Source organism: Embiotoca jacksoni, unplaced genomic scaffold, assembly GCF_022577435.1.
Source record: "Embiotoca jacksoni isolate LCO1_2020_lvr unplaced genomic scaffold, fEmbJac1.0.p SCAF_17, whole genome shotgun sequence".
NCBI classification, from domain to species: Eukaryota; Metazoa; Chordata; class Actinopteri; family Embiotocidae; genus Embiotoca; species Embiotoca jacksoni.
Window position 1 is genome coordinate 986,270 of NW_027185307.1, and position 16,491 is coordinate 1,002,760.

Below are 16,491 nucleotides of genomic sequence, written 5' to 3' on the forward strand. Positions count from 1 at the left end.
TCAGTGTGTATCTCTCCGTCAGTGTGTGTGTCTCAGTGTGTATCTCTCCGTCAGTGTGTGTGTATCAGTGTGTATCTCCAGTGTGTATCTCTCCGTCAGTGTGTGTGTATCTCTCCGTCAGTGTGTGTGTATCTCTCCGTCAGTGTGTGTGTATCAGTGTGTGTCTCAGTGTGTATCTCTCCGTCAGTGTGTGTGTATCAGTGTGTATCTCTCAGTGTGTATCTCTCCGTCAGTGTGTGTGTCTCAGTGTGTATCTCTCAGTGTGTATCTCTCCGTCAGTGTGTGTATCAGTGTGTATCTCCAGTGTGTATCTCTCCGTCAGTGTGTGTGTATCAGTGTGTGTCTCTCAGTGTGTATCTCTCCGTCAGTGTGTGTGTCTCAGTGTGTATCTCTCAGTGTGTATCTCTCCGTCAGTGTGTGTGTCTCAGTGTGTATCTCTCAGTGTGTATCTCTCCGTCAGTGTGTGTGTATCAGTGTGTATCTCCAGTGTGTATCTCTCCGTCAGTGTGTGTGTATCAGTGTGTGTCTCTCAGTGTGTATCTCTCCGTCAGTGTGTGTGTCTCAGTGTGTATCTCTCAGTGTGTATCTCTCCGTCAGTGTGTGTGTCTCAGTGTGTATCTCCAGTGTGTATCTCTCCGTCAGTGTGTGTGTCTCAGTGTGTATCTCTCAGTGTGTATCTCTCCGTCAGTGTGTGTGTATCAGTGTGTATCTCCAGTGTGTATCTCTCCGTCAGTGTGTGTGTATCAGTGTGTGTCTCTCAGTGTGTATCTCTCCGTCAGTGTGTGTGTATCAGTGTGTATCTCTCAGTGTGTATCTCTCCGTCAGTGTGTGTGTCTCAGTGTGTATCTCTCCGTCAGTGTGTGTGTATCAGTGTGTATCTCCAGTGTGTATCTCTCCGTCAGTGTGTGTGTGAACCCTAGCTCCAGGAGGAAGCAGCTCCCTGACGTCGCTAACAGAAATGGACGGGTAATGTTTTATTATCGCCGCTCCGTCCGTCGTTCTCGCGGTGTGTTGCGGCAGCAGGAGGACGGACCGGTACCGGACCGTTAACCGGTACCGGTACCGGTCCGCGGTGCGTCACGGTCCGTTAGCCGAGTCTCTGTCTCGCGGACGCGGGTTTCCATAGCCACGCGCTGTTAGCATACGTTAGCTCGATCACGTTAGCTGCGGTTTCTCCGACGTCTTTAAACGTTCAGCGGGAGGTCCGGGGAGGAGGTGTGCTCCTACCGGCCCGGGGAGGAGGTGTGCTCCTACCGGCCCGTGTTTATCGGAGCGACGTTCAGCAAACCGCGAAGCTAACTGCACGACAGGAGCGTCGGTCCTTTGTGTGGAGGCTAACTAGCTGAGGCTAACTAGCCTCGGCTAGCTCGGCTCCAGGCTGCTGTCCGGACCAACATGGTGGATCTGATCTGATTCTGATCGATCTGATCGATCTGATCTGATTCTGATCTGATCTGATCTGATCTGATCTCATCGATCTGATTCTGATCGATCTGATCTGATCGATCTGATTCTGATCGATCTGATTCTGATCGATCTGATCTGATCGATCTGATTCTGATCGATCTGATCTGATCGATCTGATCGTTCTGATCTGATTCTGATCTGATTCTGATCTGATCTGATTCTGATCTGATCTGATTCTGATCGATCTGATCTGATCTGATCTCATCGATCTGATTCTGATCGATCTGATCTGATTCTGATCTGATTCTGATCTGATTCTGATCAACACTGAACAACGAGACATCCAAACAAGTGTTCCTGATCCGTAGAGTTGATGTTCATGTGATTACTGAGAACATCTACTGAGACATTTTTATGTTGAAATAGTTATGAATGAGCGGTTGGTTCCGGACCACGTGAACCGAACCGGACCACGTGAACTGAACCGGACCACGTGAACCGGACCTGCTCCGTGGTCCGGTGGTCCGGTGGTCAGACAGGATGTTGTTGACCATGTCACATGTCTTCTTCTGTTTCAGCATCAGTGATGTTGCAGTAGGAGTGAAGGTGAGTTTGAGTCTTTGCTCCTTGTTCTCCACTGCAGGTGTTTCATGTGTTTCAGGTGTTTCATGTGTTTCAGGTGTTTCAGGTGTTTCAGGTGTTTTCAGGTGTTTCATGTGTTTCAGGTGTTTCAGGTGTTTCAGGTGTTTTCAGGTGTTTCATGTGTTTCAGGTGTTTCAGGTGTTTCAGGTGTTTTCAGGTGTTTCAGGTGTTTCAGGTGTTTCATGTGTTTCATGTGTTTTCAGGTGTTTCAGGTGTTTCAGGTGTTTCATGTGTTTCAGGTGTTTCATGTGTTTCAGGTGTTTCAGGTGTTTCAGGTGTTTTCAGGTGTTTCATGTGTTTCAGGTGTTTCAGGTGTTTCAGGTGTTTTCAGGTGTTTCATGTGTTTCAGGTGTTTCAGGTGTTTCAGGTGTTTTCAGGTGTTTCAGGTGTTTCAGGTGTTTCATGTGTTTCATGTGTTTTCAGGTGTTTCAGGTGTTTCAGGTGTTTCAGGTGTTTTCAGGTGTTTTCAGGTGTTTCAGGTGTTTTAGGTGTTTCATGTGTTTTCAGGTGTTTTAGGTGTTTCAGGTGTTTTAGGTGTTTTCAGGTGTTTCAGGTGTTTTAGGTGTTTTCAGGTGTTTTCAGGTGTTTTCATGTGTTTCAGGTGTTTTCAGGTGTTTCAGGTGTTTCAGGTGTTTTAGGTGTTTCAGGTGTTTTCAGGTGTTTTAGGTGTTTCAGGTGTTTCAGGTGTTTTAGGTGTTTCAGGTGTTTTCAGGTGTTTTAGGTGTTTCAGGTGTTTCAGGTGTTTTCAGGTGTTTTCATGTGTTTCAGGTGTTTTCAGGTGTTTCAGGTGTTTCAGGTGTTTTAGGTGTTTCAGGTGTTTTCAGGTGTTTTAGGTGTTTCAGGTGTTTCAGGTGTTTTAGGTGTTTCAGGTGTTTTCAGGTGTTTTAGGTGTTTCAGGTGTTTCAGGTGTTTTCAGGTGTTTTAGGTGTTTCAGGTGTTTCAGGTGTTTTCAGGTGTTTTAGGTGTTTCAGATGTTTTAGGTGTTTCAGGTGTTTTTAGGTGTTTCAGGTGTTTCAGGTGTTTTCAGGTGTTTCAGGTGTTTCAGGTGTTTTTAGGTGTTTCAGGTGTTTTAGGTGTTTCAGGTGTTTCAGGTGTTTTTAGGTGTTTCAGGTGTTTTCAGGTGTTTTAGGTGTTTCAGGTGTTTTCAGGTGTTTTAGGTGTTTCAGGTGTTTCAGGTGTTTTCAGGTGTTTCAGGTGTTTCAGGTGTTTTTAGGTGTTTCAGGTGTTTTAGGTGTTTCAGGTGTTTCAGGTGTTTTCAGGGTTCAGGCCTGTTGCTCTGTTTAACGTGTCCTCTGCCGCTGCTCAAACCACAGACCTGATAAAGTGAAGTCATGTTCTTCTGAACCCTAAATGTTGACCCACCACGGCCCAGAAACACCGCTCTGAACGATGCTCACCAGTAGAATTCACAAAGGGGTTTTTCTCTAATCGTCATCCATCTCGGTGGAGACCTTCAGGACCTTCAGGACCTTCAGGACCTTCAGACCGTGTTTGGGAAGAGGCCCACTGGACTGTTATTAGCTTCACCAATGAGAGGACCCATGGATATGAAATTCATTTTCCCATTTGCACAATAAAGGGTCTGTTGGTAATGATGTCTTGAAGTGGCTGTGGCTTACTGCAACAGATCGTAATTTATAGATGTTTCACATTTTCAAACTTCAAAAAATCCAAACATTTGGAGTGCGAGACACAACAGGAAGTCAGGTGCGACGTACGGAGCTCTTCCCGTCCTGCCGAGCGGCCCGATCAGCTCGTCCTCGGTGACGCGGTCCGACCGAGTGGAAATGTCTGATGTTTTTATTTAACAGATAGAATTAGGAGGGCGCTGATTCAAACAGGAGACGGACACGTTCGATTACAGTGACGTCAGAGGTCATAGTGATGCCGTCTGCCCTGAATGAGCGTTCACATCAGGTTTGGTTCATTAGAAGTTGGAGTGATGCTTCTAATCGCAGGGGTTTTCGTACACCTTATAAATGATACTGAATGAGCCACTTTGGTACTTTTGATACATCAGAGAAAAAAACAAAACAAAAAAAACATCTTTTTGTTTTTAGATATTGAAAATACTGGAAAGTGCCTAATTGGCCATCAGTACTCAAACACTACATATAGAAAATAAGAAAAATCACCGATTTATATCCAAAATCACACCGAACTGTTGGACTGTGCCACAGAAAATGAAGTGAGTGGTCCTTGTTTCCCTGCTGAAGACCGAACCAACCGGTCCTCCTGGTGTCCTCCTGGTGTCCTCCTGGTGTCCTCCTGGTGTTCTTCTGGTGTTCTTCTGGTGTTCTTCTGGCTTCATAACCTGATTTGTCGAGTGCCTGTTGCATTTCAGTCTGCGCCAAACAAAGTTAAGTCCTGTCTCCCGGGGAGACAGGAGAGTCATAAAACACTGATTCCTCTGATGTTGCGAGTCTTTGCCGCCCGTCAATATTTCAGCGTCGCAGAGGAAACGGAGAGGGTTGCCAGCTGTTGGAGGAGAAATCTGTTCGTGTGTCTTGTGCTCTGTGTGCTCACATTTCGGCCTAAGTCAGACAACTTTATCGCCCTTTCAATTTATTTGTGTCATGTTGCAGGAGCAGGGCCTGCAACGTCTAGTTTATCGTAACCATAAAGAATGTTAGTGACAGAAGAACAATTGGTTCAAATTCAGTCAGACAGAAACAGGGCGGGGGAGTATGAGGCTATTATAAAGTTGTGTGTAATGGGTCCCCAGCCGCGCTGCTCGTCATCCCATCAGTCAGCTTTAAGAGCGCGGGGAGCCCGGCAGCTCCAGCGGGCCTTCTGGGACCCGGCAGAGCTCAGGATGAAATGACACATCTTGACATCTTAAATTCAGCAAGATTAAACCCACACCAGAAAAACAGGAGCCCGACCACTCCTCTGCTGCTTTATGCCCCTTTCCACCACCTCCTCTTCCCCTTCGGTTCCTTTAAACCGCCTTCAGAGAGCTCCTTTTATTGTTGTCTGCAAAATGGAAATAGTTTCTTGTTTGTATTTTTTTTCTGCCATCTGACTGACTGTCTTTGTCTTTGTTTCCACAGAGAGGATCAGAGGAGTTGAGTATGTACAACAGTCCCAACTCTGGCATGAGCAGTATCAGCGGTGAGTTCCTCCCGACCACCTGAACAGGGAGGGGACCGGTGCAATTAGCGTGAAGCCATTTGATTGGTCGTGTCAGACGGCTTTAAAAGAAATCAAAGCATTAATAGATGTTTGAAAAGTGAAACGGGCAGCGTGAGTTGAAGCGCTCTCCCGTGGGAGCCGTTAGTGTCTGAATAACATCACGCTCCTCAGTAGGTGGGCACCCACACAGCGCAGCATGTGACTGGTGGGTACCGCTGCATTTTAATGCCTCCTCGCCGTTTGGATGGTACCAGGAGAAAGAAAACTGCACAATTAAAGATGACTGAAAGAGCTGCTCACATCGGCACACAATCAGAACCATGTTAAACACGGGAGTTTTGGGAGGTTGTCTCTGTAATCAAAGTCTCAGTCCTCCACATCTCCACACCTCCCCCATCGAAGCTAACGCCACCCCGGGGCCCGGCTAATAAAGTCTATCTATCTGAAATAATCAGTCTCCCACAGATGGACAGATTAAAGCGAAGTATTGTCCAGAGCAGCTTTATAAAAGAAGGATTTCTGATAACGTGGAGCATTAAACCTGAGCGGGTCGGGAGTTCTGTCACTTTACAGTCCTGTGACTGACGGACATTATTACATCTTTCATCAAGATTAGAAATGTGCTTTTATGATTGACGTTGAAAAGAAACAAAAAAACAAAGATGAATATATTTCAATTCAATTTTATTTATAAAGCGCCAAATCACAACATAGGTTATTTCATGGCACTTAACACGTTAAAGTCTTTACAGCAAGACTTTACAATATAATTTCAGCAGTTATAAATGTAGCAGCGATTGATAGAAGTAAATTAGTATTGTGGGCTGGTCAACTATTCATATTTTATTTAATTTGCTCGATATTGAGTTGTAAAGCACTTCATTGTACAGTGAGTCACATTTTTCTCATATTTTACAAATGAAAATGAAAATTCTTCATCAATTATTTGGACAATACTATTTGGGGTTTTATTTGTCACCGTGCATGAAGCTGACATGGTTCAGTCTGTCTATACAAGTGGTGATGAAACCACAAGGAGGAAAAAAAACATCCCAACATGCCAGAATGGAAAAGAAATCCTGAAACAGTCACAACTTCACTTCAGTCGGCAGAGTCGCTCTAACTTATGTAACATAGCTCAGGTTCTGGTAGTTGGTTGTTGACTTTTCATTCATTTATGGTTTGTGTCTTTGGGTCGCTCCTCTTCTGATACTGTGCTTCTTTAGTTTCTATCCCGTTGATTGCACAACAGCATTGTGAGACGTCGACAAAGTCTTCCAGGTATCATTATTATTATCTGCATAATGATGAAATCTAAAAGGTGTTATTTATAATACATTGAAGAAGATATGTTTAGAAAGTTAATATATTGGATTGGCACTTGTTGGCGAAGAATAAAAACCTGGTTTGGGGTCTATTCTTAATGTAAACATTCATATTTTGAATAATGCTCGTATGTTAGAGTTTCTTGTACAAGTTACAGAATCAGTTGAATGAGATTATGTTTCATATCCAAGTCAAATTGGTAACTGAAATATCTGTAAATCAAATCCAGTGTCCCGCTTCATTTCAGCTCCGTGTGAGAGTCCACGGATATTTTTCTGTCGCTAAAAGTTGTTTAATGAAGGTTGAAGCTGGACAACTCCACTCGTTACGTGACAAAAACCCAGTGTAATAAAAGCCTGAAGTTAAGATAGCAATGGACGAAACTCAAACGGCTGAAAACAGACCAGAATATCAGCATTTTATAAACACGGCCAACCTGAATGGACCAGAAGTAGCGAGGATGCTGTCGTGTTAGCAACACAGAGCTGCAGAGAAGAACTTCTCCTGTCTGGTAAAACTGGTATTAAGGAAGTTAATCACTTGTAAAATGGTCTCAAGTGTGTTACAGGAGATTACTGAGCCTTTTTATATCAGAAAAAAACAAGTATTTATCTGAGCCTGTGTTTGTTGAGTGGGAACCTGAGAGCTGCTGGAGGACAAGTCAGAAAGGATTCAATAAGTTATTACAGTCGGAGAGATTCACAGATGGACTGAAGTCATGTTGTTGGCTGCTCGTTTCTAATTCTGAAGATCTGCTGACAAAAACTAAAATCCAGGATATCGCCAGGCTCGCCCTTCAGGCCGAGCAGCTGTGTCCGGTACCGGCGAGTTAATCGGCGCTTCTGTTCACGTCGCAGACGGAGCGTCCAACGGCAGCGACAGTAAGAAGCAGAAGGTGGAGGAGGCTCCTCCGTCCCGTGTGATCCACATCAGGAAACTGCCCCTCGAGGCCTCCGAGACCGAAGTCATCGCCCTCGGCCTGCCTTTCGGCAAAGTCACCAACATCCTCACGCTGAAGGGCAAGAACCAGGTGAGTGAAACAAACGCACACATTTCATTGGTTGTATCCAGAGAAAGCAGATGTTTAGCATCAGCCTGACACCGGTGAGAGGAGGCGGTCCTCGAGGACGGGGGTCCAGCCGACACCTCGCTGGACACACTCGGCCTGGTTATCACAGAGCATCCCAAACGAGCTGGTGGCTCCATACCAAGAGGTCCTCGGTGTGTCCGTGTGTCCGTCAGCAGCCTCCTGTGTTGGTAGGATAGTTGAGGAGGTCAGCGGCCTGTTGGGTTCTCATCCAACCACATATCTTAAAGTACTCAACACGTCTCTGGAGGAGATGGCAGCAGGCGTCAGGTGACCACGTCTTGATGTTGGTGAATGTTCTCTTCTTCGCAGGCCTTCCTGGAGATGGGAACGGAGGAGGCGGCCGTCACCATGGTGAACTATTACGCCACAGTAACGCCTCACGTCCGCAACGTGCCCGTCTTCATTCAGTACTCCAATCACAAGGAGCTCAAAACCGATGCCAGCAACCAGGTGGGTGGAGCCGGGTTCTGCTCTCACACCGTCTTCAGGACAGACGGTCTGTCTGCGACTGAAAGTGAACAGATCAGACTTGTTATGTTCAGACGTCACGAACCCATCTGAATGGGTTGCTGTGGTAACGACGTACGTGCAGCTAGCTGGCTTTCCAACACGGAAGCTGCCGGCATGAAAGTGGCAGCAGACTTTTTATTTCTGCTTCTGTCAGTGGACTGTTGTTGTCGTTGTCCTCCACATCTGCTCACTGTCTCTCTGACAACGACGTCGTCACCGTGTGACGCAAGAAATCTGAGTGGAATCACATTTCAAACCACCTCCTCCTGGTTTGGATCAGGATTGAAAAAAAATCACTTTAATGGGTTTTTTTTTTTTGCTGTTCTGACTTAAAAATCAGATTTGCGCCGTTAGTGTGAACACAGCCGAACAGACTGCTGAGTCGGCAGGTTCTCTTTTGAACCAGACATCACACACCTGCTTCTACTAATGGACCTCGTTAGTGCTTTGTTGATGACACGTGTTGCGATCGGGCTCTTATAACAACGACGGAGGCTATCTGGACATTTAATTCATGAAGTGGGTCATCTTCCTAGCTGGTGCGCTCCTTTGTTAAAAATAGAAGCTGACATGTTGTGTTTGGTTGCAGCGGACCCAGGCGGTGCTGCAGGCGGTGTCAGCGGTCCAGTCACCCAGCTCAGATGTACAGGAGGTTCTGGCTGCGGCCTCCAGCCCGGTGCTGAGGATCATCATCGACAACATGTTCTACCCCGTCACGCTGGACGTCCTGCAGCAGGTCAGCAGCACCGACTCACACTGAGTGTCCGCGGCTCACGGCTCGGTGTTAAAGTTTCCTCTGTTGCGTCGGCAGATCTTCTCCAAGTTCGGCACGGTCATGAAGATAATCACGTTCACCAAGAACAATCAGTTCCAGGCTCTTCTGCAGTTCAGCGATCCCGCCAACGCGCAGCAGGCCAAACTGGTGAGAGGTTCAGCTGCCGGTCCCACCGTCACCGTCACCGCTGCTCCCTGTAACACTGCTGCTGTTGTTGTGCTCGCAGGCTCTGGACGGCCAGAACATCTACAATTCATGCTGCACGCTGCGTATCGACTTCTCCAAGCTGGTCAACCTCAACGTCAAATACAACAACGATAAGAGTCGCGACTACACCCGACCCGAGCTGCCGGCCGGCGACGGGCAGCCGAGCCTCGACCACTCGGTGGCGGCCGCCTTCAACAAGGACTCCACCTCCCTCCTCGGTAAGATCCCAGGTACATCACTTTCATTATTCCCTCCTTTGATCATGTTGTTGTGGTTGTTGTTGTCATGACTTGGTCGAGTTAAATTTCATTTGAAACCTTTGGCTCAGATTTGACCAGTCGGACCGAGCAGTAAACGCCGTGCAGCTCGGACACGTATTGATGTGAGACCGGTGGTGTCCGAGCTGCCTCGGTCCGGTGGGAGTGCTGCTCTCCATTCCATCCTTTGTCTTGTCTACTTCCTGTCAGGAGCCCTGAACCCCCTGAGCGCCGCAGCGGCTGCTGCTGCCGCTGCAGGGCGGGTGGCCCTTGCTGGACAGGCAGGATCCAGTGGGGTCCTGCTGGTCAGCAACCTCAACGAGGAGGTGAGTAGCACACGGACACACCGCAGTCAGATGGAGCGTCTCGAGCTTCAACTCCACCACCCCCACCCGCCGCCTCCATCCATCTCTTCTTGTTTTCTCTGTTGCTGGTTCTGGTCAGTCTTTGTTGTACCGTTTCTGTTTTATTGTCCCGTGTCCATCATTCAGGACACATTCAGAATGGTTTTTAATACATTTATGATGTGACATCTTGAGTCCGTTAAACTAAACTAAACCACTGGACTTGGTGAGTTGACCTGAAGCACGTCTGGGATGTTGGACAGTTTTTAAACAATCTTTTAAGTGAAATTCTTTAATTATAGAAAAACTTGTATTGGAGCCTTTAAAAAAAAAAAGAAGGAAACTCAATTTTCATCAATGATGAATTTAACAGTATTTTACCAGTTGGATTTCTTCATCTCTGTAGATGTGGTTTCCCCTCAGAAGTCTTTATTATGAGGCTTCAGCCGGTCCATGCCGTCCGTTCTAATAGATCCACGTCTTTTAAAGTCCAGTGATGAGCAGCAGGTGTCCGTCTCAGCTTTGCTGTGCTGTGTTGCTGGCGTGTCCTCTACGGACCGTAGGACCCAGGGTCCTGCTGGTGTCTGCTGTCCAGACTCGTTACGTCCCCGTTAGATGAAGGGGGTTTGTAGTTTCTGTCCCGACACCAGAACCGTCCCCTCTGTCCTCCGATGTCCCGCCCTTCCCCTCCTCTTGTCAGACTGTATCTAACTGGGCTAACTGTCTCTCTTCTGTTTTTCTCTCTAAGCTCTCCTCACCTCTTCTCAGCTCATATGAAAGCTCATATGAAATCATTCTGTGGTCTCCTAACCCGTCTCAGTCCCGGGAACAAACACCTGCCTCCCTGAACCGCTTGCTCGCTGTCTTCTCTCCCTTCTCCTCTGCCTTTTTTCCTGTTTTGCTTTGTTTTTTTGAAACTGTTTCTTGGATGGATTGTGTGATCTCTGACTGAATGAGTGTGTCATCCTGGAGGCCGTTGACAGTATCTGACCCGCTCCACCTGAACCCCGATGTTAAGATACTGAGCTCACGTCTTCTGTTGGCCTGTCCGACTTGTGTGAAAGACACGTGTTGCTCAGGTGGCCTTCACATCAACTCTTGCATGCCAGACGGTGTTGATTTCTACTGCATGTTCTCTGAACTAATCTTCCCCCCCCAGCCTCTCACACTCTTGTAGTACCATTGTCCCCTCCTGAAAGATGGTAGATCTTCAGATGTGTGAGCTGCTGCATGTGTTTTTTATCTCATGGTTATGACTTTATATTGCTGATTTTTTTTTTGATTATGATTTTGACATGAATGTACCTTTACCCCATGCTTGTCCAGGGCCAAAGACTGAGTTATGTGCTGTATTTAGACTGAAGGAAACATTGATCCATTATCTGACCAAACTACCTGCATTATTCCAGTGTACTGACCTATATTTTATTTTTTGTCCCTCCCCCTTCCTCACTTTTTATTTTATATTTTCTTTGTATTTCCCCTCATTGGCATTGGCCTCCCTGTCCCCCCCCCCTCCACCCCTCCTCCGCTCCATGTGCCGGTGGGGGTATTTTTTTAAACTTTTAACCTCAAATCACCCCCTCTCCTCCTCTTCCTTTGACGACCCACATTACCCCCCTCCCCCACCCATGACTCCTCCTCCTCCTCCTCCTCCTCCTCTTCTGCCGTCCCCCCCCCCCCCCCTCCTCCATGACCCACCACCTCCATCACTCTCCGGGGGGAAAACAAAAACCACCATTCCTCCTACCTACCTCCGTTCTGGATCGATCTGTCCATCTCTACTCCGCTCCGCTCCGACTCTTCTACCTCTCTACCTGTCTCACGCTGCTTGTTGCTCTTCTCTCCCTCTAAAGATGGTTACGCCCCAAAGTCTGTTTACCCTCTTCGGTATGTTATCGTTAGCTCTCTCTCTCACTCTCACTCTCTACTCTCACTTCCTCTCTCTCTCCTCTTCTTTCTCTTTTTGTTCTATTTCTGTTCTATATTTGACATTATTATTATTATTATTATTATTATTATTATTATTATTATTATTATTATTACAATAACATTGTATGTATACTGTTTGCAGACGGTAGCTTGTTTGGTAATTTGTAAAACCGTTTAGCCCCCTGTTTACTGCTCTGGGTTAACGTTCATGCCTTTGCTCTGTAGTCACCTGTTAATGCACTGTTAAGCCATTGTTTCTGCATGCTGTTTGATTCCTAGCTATGCCACAGCTCGATAGCGTTTGTTTAGAGGGGGCCTCTTCTCTGTACCTCTTCCTACACCTCTCAAGTCTCCTGTCAACTTCTCGTGTGTTCTCTGCTCTCCTTTCTTCTTCTGTTTCCTGTCTTGAAATATCCTTGTCTCTGCTGCTGACTTTATACTTCCTAACTGTCTGCTCTCTCTCCACCTCACCTCCTCTCCTCCTGCCTGCCTGTGGCTCTAATGCAGGAGTGTACGGTGATGTCCAGAGGGTGAAAATCCTCTACAACAAGAAGGACAGCGCTCTCATTCAGATGTCTGACTCCAACCAGGCCCAGCTAGGTGAGTAGATGTATCTGGATGTGTGATCTGTATTGGTTTGCGTATATGCATACTATATAAATTAGCTACCGTTTGTGCTTTTATTATTTCTGGGTAGGCTAAGGTTGGGCGTTGTGACATTTGAAGTGATTCAGTGTAGAGTAACTAAAACTCACTGATGTGGACAACCTGCAGCTTGAACCTGAACCGAAGAGCATGAAATTGTAATTGCTGATTAATCTGAAATAACAGGTTTACTCTACCAACATGTACAACTCATGATTCAGCAGCTGTTTCCCACAAATGCTGCGAGAACAGATTCAGAACGATTCATTTACAGGTCTGAAATCTTGATACCATGTATTATGACTCGCATGACCTTTAAACTCGCCTTACTTGTATCGTTGATATGACGCTACGAGACTGTTGGAGTCGAGACACGTCTTCACTCTGTTCTCCACGTTGACCTACATAAACATATTGTCCATTGTTGGGTAGACACTCGACGAGACAGCTACATGTACAACCCCGTTTCCAACGAAGATGGGACAGGTTCATGTTTACCACTGGCACAGTGGTAAACATGAACCTGTCCCATCACCTCTTCTTTTATCAACACTCTGGAAACCTTTGGGAACTGAGGAGACCAGTTTCTGGAGTTTTGAAAGTGAAATGTGGTCCCATTCTGGCCTGATAGAGGATTTCAGCTGCTCAACAGTTCAGGGTCTCCTTTGTTGTATTGTTCATGTCCTGATGCTCCAGATGTTTTCAATGATTGACAGGTCTGGACTGCAGGAGGCCAGTTTATCAGCGGACTCTTCTACTAGAGAACCATGCTGTTGGAATACGTGCAGAATGTGGTTGGACGTTGTTCTGCTGAAATAAACAAGACCTTCCCTGAAAGAGACGTTGTCTGGATGGCAGCATATGTTGCTCCAAAACCTGAATATATCATTCAGCATTAATGCTTCCTTCCAGATGTTCAAGCTACCCATGCCATGTGCACTAATGCATCCTGTACCATCACAGATGCTGGCTTTAGAACTGAGCTGATAACAAGCTGGATGGTCCCTCTCCTCTTTAACCTGGAGGATGCAGCGTCCATGATTTCCAAACAGAATCTCAGATTGTGATCCATCAGACCTCAGGACAGTTGTCCACTTCACCTCAGTCCATCTTCAATGATCTCGGTCCAGAGAAGGCGGCACTGTGTTCAAGTCCTGCACCTGATTCACACTCTGTGATGGAGCTTTAAAATAAATTCAAGGATTCCTATTGAAGCTTTGGAAACCTTGGCCTCACAGACACACACACACACACACACACACACACACACACACACACACACACACACACACACACACATACCTCAGCCCTGGTTACACACTTCTATTGAGGATTAAAAGCTAAGACACAGTAATCATGGAGGTAGATTAGCATAACGACACAAAGCGATGGGCCACACTTTGGCTGCTATTCAATGCAAAACCATGACCTCCTATAATTACAGCAGGCAGGAGGCATTCAGAGGGTTGTAGGGTGTGTGTTTGTGTGAGTGTGTGTCTGTGTGGAGGCCCTGAGGCAGAAATTAAATGTGAAATAACAAGGTGTTATCATTGTCTGAAAACGTGATGAGTTTGTTTGGTGGTCGCAGCCTGAGGAAACATCACAGGATGAAGGAGGGAGGCCGGCGGTGTTTATGGATCATGTTTCTATCTGGTTTCTTCTTTGGAGAGTTTTAACCTGCATTTGTAGACGAACAATTCTCATCACTGATCTTCTTTTCCCTCCCAAAGCGATGAGCCACCTGAATGGCCAGAAGATGTACGGGAAGATCATCCGGGTGACACTGTCCAAGCACCAGACGGTGGCGCTGCCTCGGGACGGCCTGGACGACCAGGGCCTCACCAAGGACTTCGCCAACTCTCCGCTTCACCGCTTCAAGAAACCCGGTTCCAAGAACTTCCAGAACATCTTCCCGCCCTCTGCCACCCTTCACCTTTCCAACGTCCCGTAAGTATCAGGCCAGTCAGCTCAGGTCAGACGGACATGATGCTGCAGGGGGCGCTCTCAGGAACCCCCCCCAACCAGGGGAGCTTCAAGTCCTTCGTCTGGTTTAAGTAACATTTGGTGCACTTTGTGATAACTCACTATTTCAGTGTAGGAATTCTACATCTTCCTCAACCCTGAACCCAGATATGACTCCGACACCAATGTGAAACCAAGTGATAAATAGCACACAACATTTTTCTCACTTTCCTGCTCGTGTATCCGTCCATAGTTTGGATTTCTTGGTGCGGCTTTTAATATTTCTGCTGCTGCTCCAATACAAAGGAAGTGAATGTGGTTTTGTTTGTGATGCTGAGAAGCTACAAAGAGAAGTCACAGAAACGGTGTCCTTGGTGCGCTGGATCGTAAACAGACCCGACTCAAGTGTTTCCATCACAACGCCTCGGTGCCCGTGAACAGAGCTGAGATTCCTCCCTAACTGTCATGTGTCCTCTTCAACAGACAAGATGTGACGGAGGACGACCTGCGGCTGCTGTTCTCCAACGCCGGCGGCACCGTCAAAGCATTCAAGTTTTTCCAGTACGTAGACATCCCTTAATGAAAGCTTTTTATTCCTCTTCTTCATCGCTCCTGGTATTTACTGCTGCTTCATCCCCAGGGATCGCAAAATGGCTCTCATCCAGATGTCGACGGTGGAGGAGGCCATCCAGGCCTTGATCGACCTCCACAACTACAACATGGGAGGCAACCAGCACCTGAGAGTGTCTTTCTCCAAGTCCACCATCTGAGAGCGTGAGCCGAGGACTCGGCGGTACGACGGCGGACTGTTTGGAGGAGCTGGTGGTCAGAAACCTTTCAGACTGTGTCTGGACTCTGGGGGACCACGTAGATGGAGTCAGTTTTGTTGTTGGGGTTTAGTTGATCCTGTCATTCCTTTAGAGACTCAAACCTTTGACTTGCATCCTTTTTTTTAAAGAGAATATTCTGGATCTTAACTGTACCTCTGTATTTTGATGTCAAGCAGAACATTGACATGAATGTTTAATAGTTTGACGTAGGTCCGTGTTTAACTCTTGATTTAGTTGAAGACACAGTACTCATGTGCCTTACTGACAGTATCACCTGTTCCTACCGCTGGACGCGCTCGTCCATCCCCTCCTCATGGGGCACATTGGTTTGGATATTGTGGGGGTTGGTGACAACGCTAGCTGTTTTGTACTCCTTCAGACTTTATTCCAGTCTGACTCTGACACCACCCGCTCGTAGCATCGCTTCCTTTTGTTCCACACTTTTAGACTGTTTTTCTTTTTAGTTTAGCAGCAGGAGAGTCTTGTTGTTTTACAGCAGTCTGACAGGCAGTTTATGTTGAACTTGAGTTTATGTTCAGAGTGCAACTCTCCCCACCCCCCTCTCCCCACCCCCCTTCTCACATCAGCATCCGTGCATACGATGAAGCATCATGATGTGGCTTGTGGCGAAGTGTTTCTTTCTGTGTTTTTGAAGCCTTTCATGTTTGGTTGGGAGCCGTGAGGTGTAATCGTCAGTGACAATGTTTTTTTCAGCATGCATAGTGATGATAGGGTCTCACACGTGTTGCATGCTGTGGGAGCCGTTAAGAAATGAGCCCACTGTGATTTCATGGTCATGTGACAGTTCACTTGCGAGGGCTACTCAGACGGACCAAAGTTTCTGTGCCTTTAGTGTTCCTTTAGTTCCTTTAACAGAAAAAGCATTTAAAAACACTGAATTGTTGCATTTGGGGCAAAAGCCCAGAATTTGTTAATTCCTTCTTGTTTTTTAAAACCCAACAGGAGGCTTTTTCTCAAACTATAGTCATGTATATTTTTTTCTTCCGAGTCCAGTTTTATACATCTTCAAAATGTAATGATTTGGTTTCGCTCTGAAGAGGCGCAATTAAAGGATGAATTATTTTCTAACAGTGTGAGGTGCAACTTGGTTTCCTGCTTTTTGAGTTTCCCCTCTCATGGTCTCTGGTGTATTCTGCATTACCTCTGTAGCATGCCTAATAAAACTCTTCTGTAGCTCTGCGTTCACCTCCTCTGTCTCTCCTCTCTTCTGTCTGCTCTGAAGCCGTCCTCCGTCCGTGGGGGTGGGGGGCTGGCCTCTGGTAACGGAGCTCTAATGAGCCCGATAGTCGTGTGATGGACGGCGAGGACAGCGTCTCCATGCGTCCCACCCTGACAGCTCAGTCTGACGTCGCTGCCTGTTTTCTAACCCTCTGAGGGGCTCCTCTCTGTCCACCGTTGATCTCATCTC

At 46.7% G+C, this 16,491-nt stretch overlaps 1 protein-coding gene across 2 annotated transcripts; it reads left to right on the forward strand.

Annotated features, from left to right (window-relative positions):
* The first annotated feature begins 867 nt into the window (after positions 1-867).
* On the forward strand, positions 868-16,262 carry LOC138199275 (polypyrimidine tract-binding protein 2-like). Of its 2 annotated transcripts, none has more exons than XM_069151220.1 (14): positions 868-966; positions 1,986-2,013; positions 5,103-5,163; positions 7,368-7,540; positions 7,910-8,050; positions 8,700-8,846; positions 8,922-9,032; positions 9,112-9,322; positions 9,560-9,675; positions 11,550-11,583; positions 12,133-12,225; positions 14,001-14,217; positions 14,716-14,793; positions 14,873-16,262. In XM_069151220.1, the coding sequence occupies exons 1-14, from the start codon at positions 959-961 to the stop codon at positions 15,000-15,002; spliced, it is 1,548 nt and encodes a 515-aa protein (XP_069007321.1). In that variant the 5' UTR covers positions 868-958; the 3' UTR covers positions 15,003-16,262. The 2 variants fall into 2 exon arrangements, with proteins under 2 accessions (XP_069007321.1, XP_069007322.1); XM_069151221.1 differs by having other exon boundaries at positions 9,112-9,310.
* Positions 16,263-16,491: the final 229 nt, after the last annotated feature.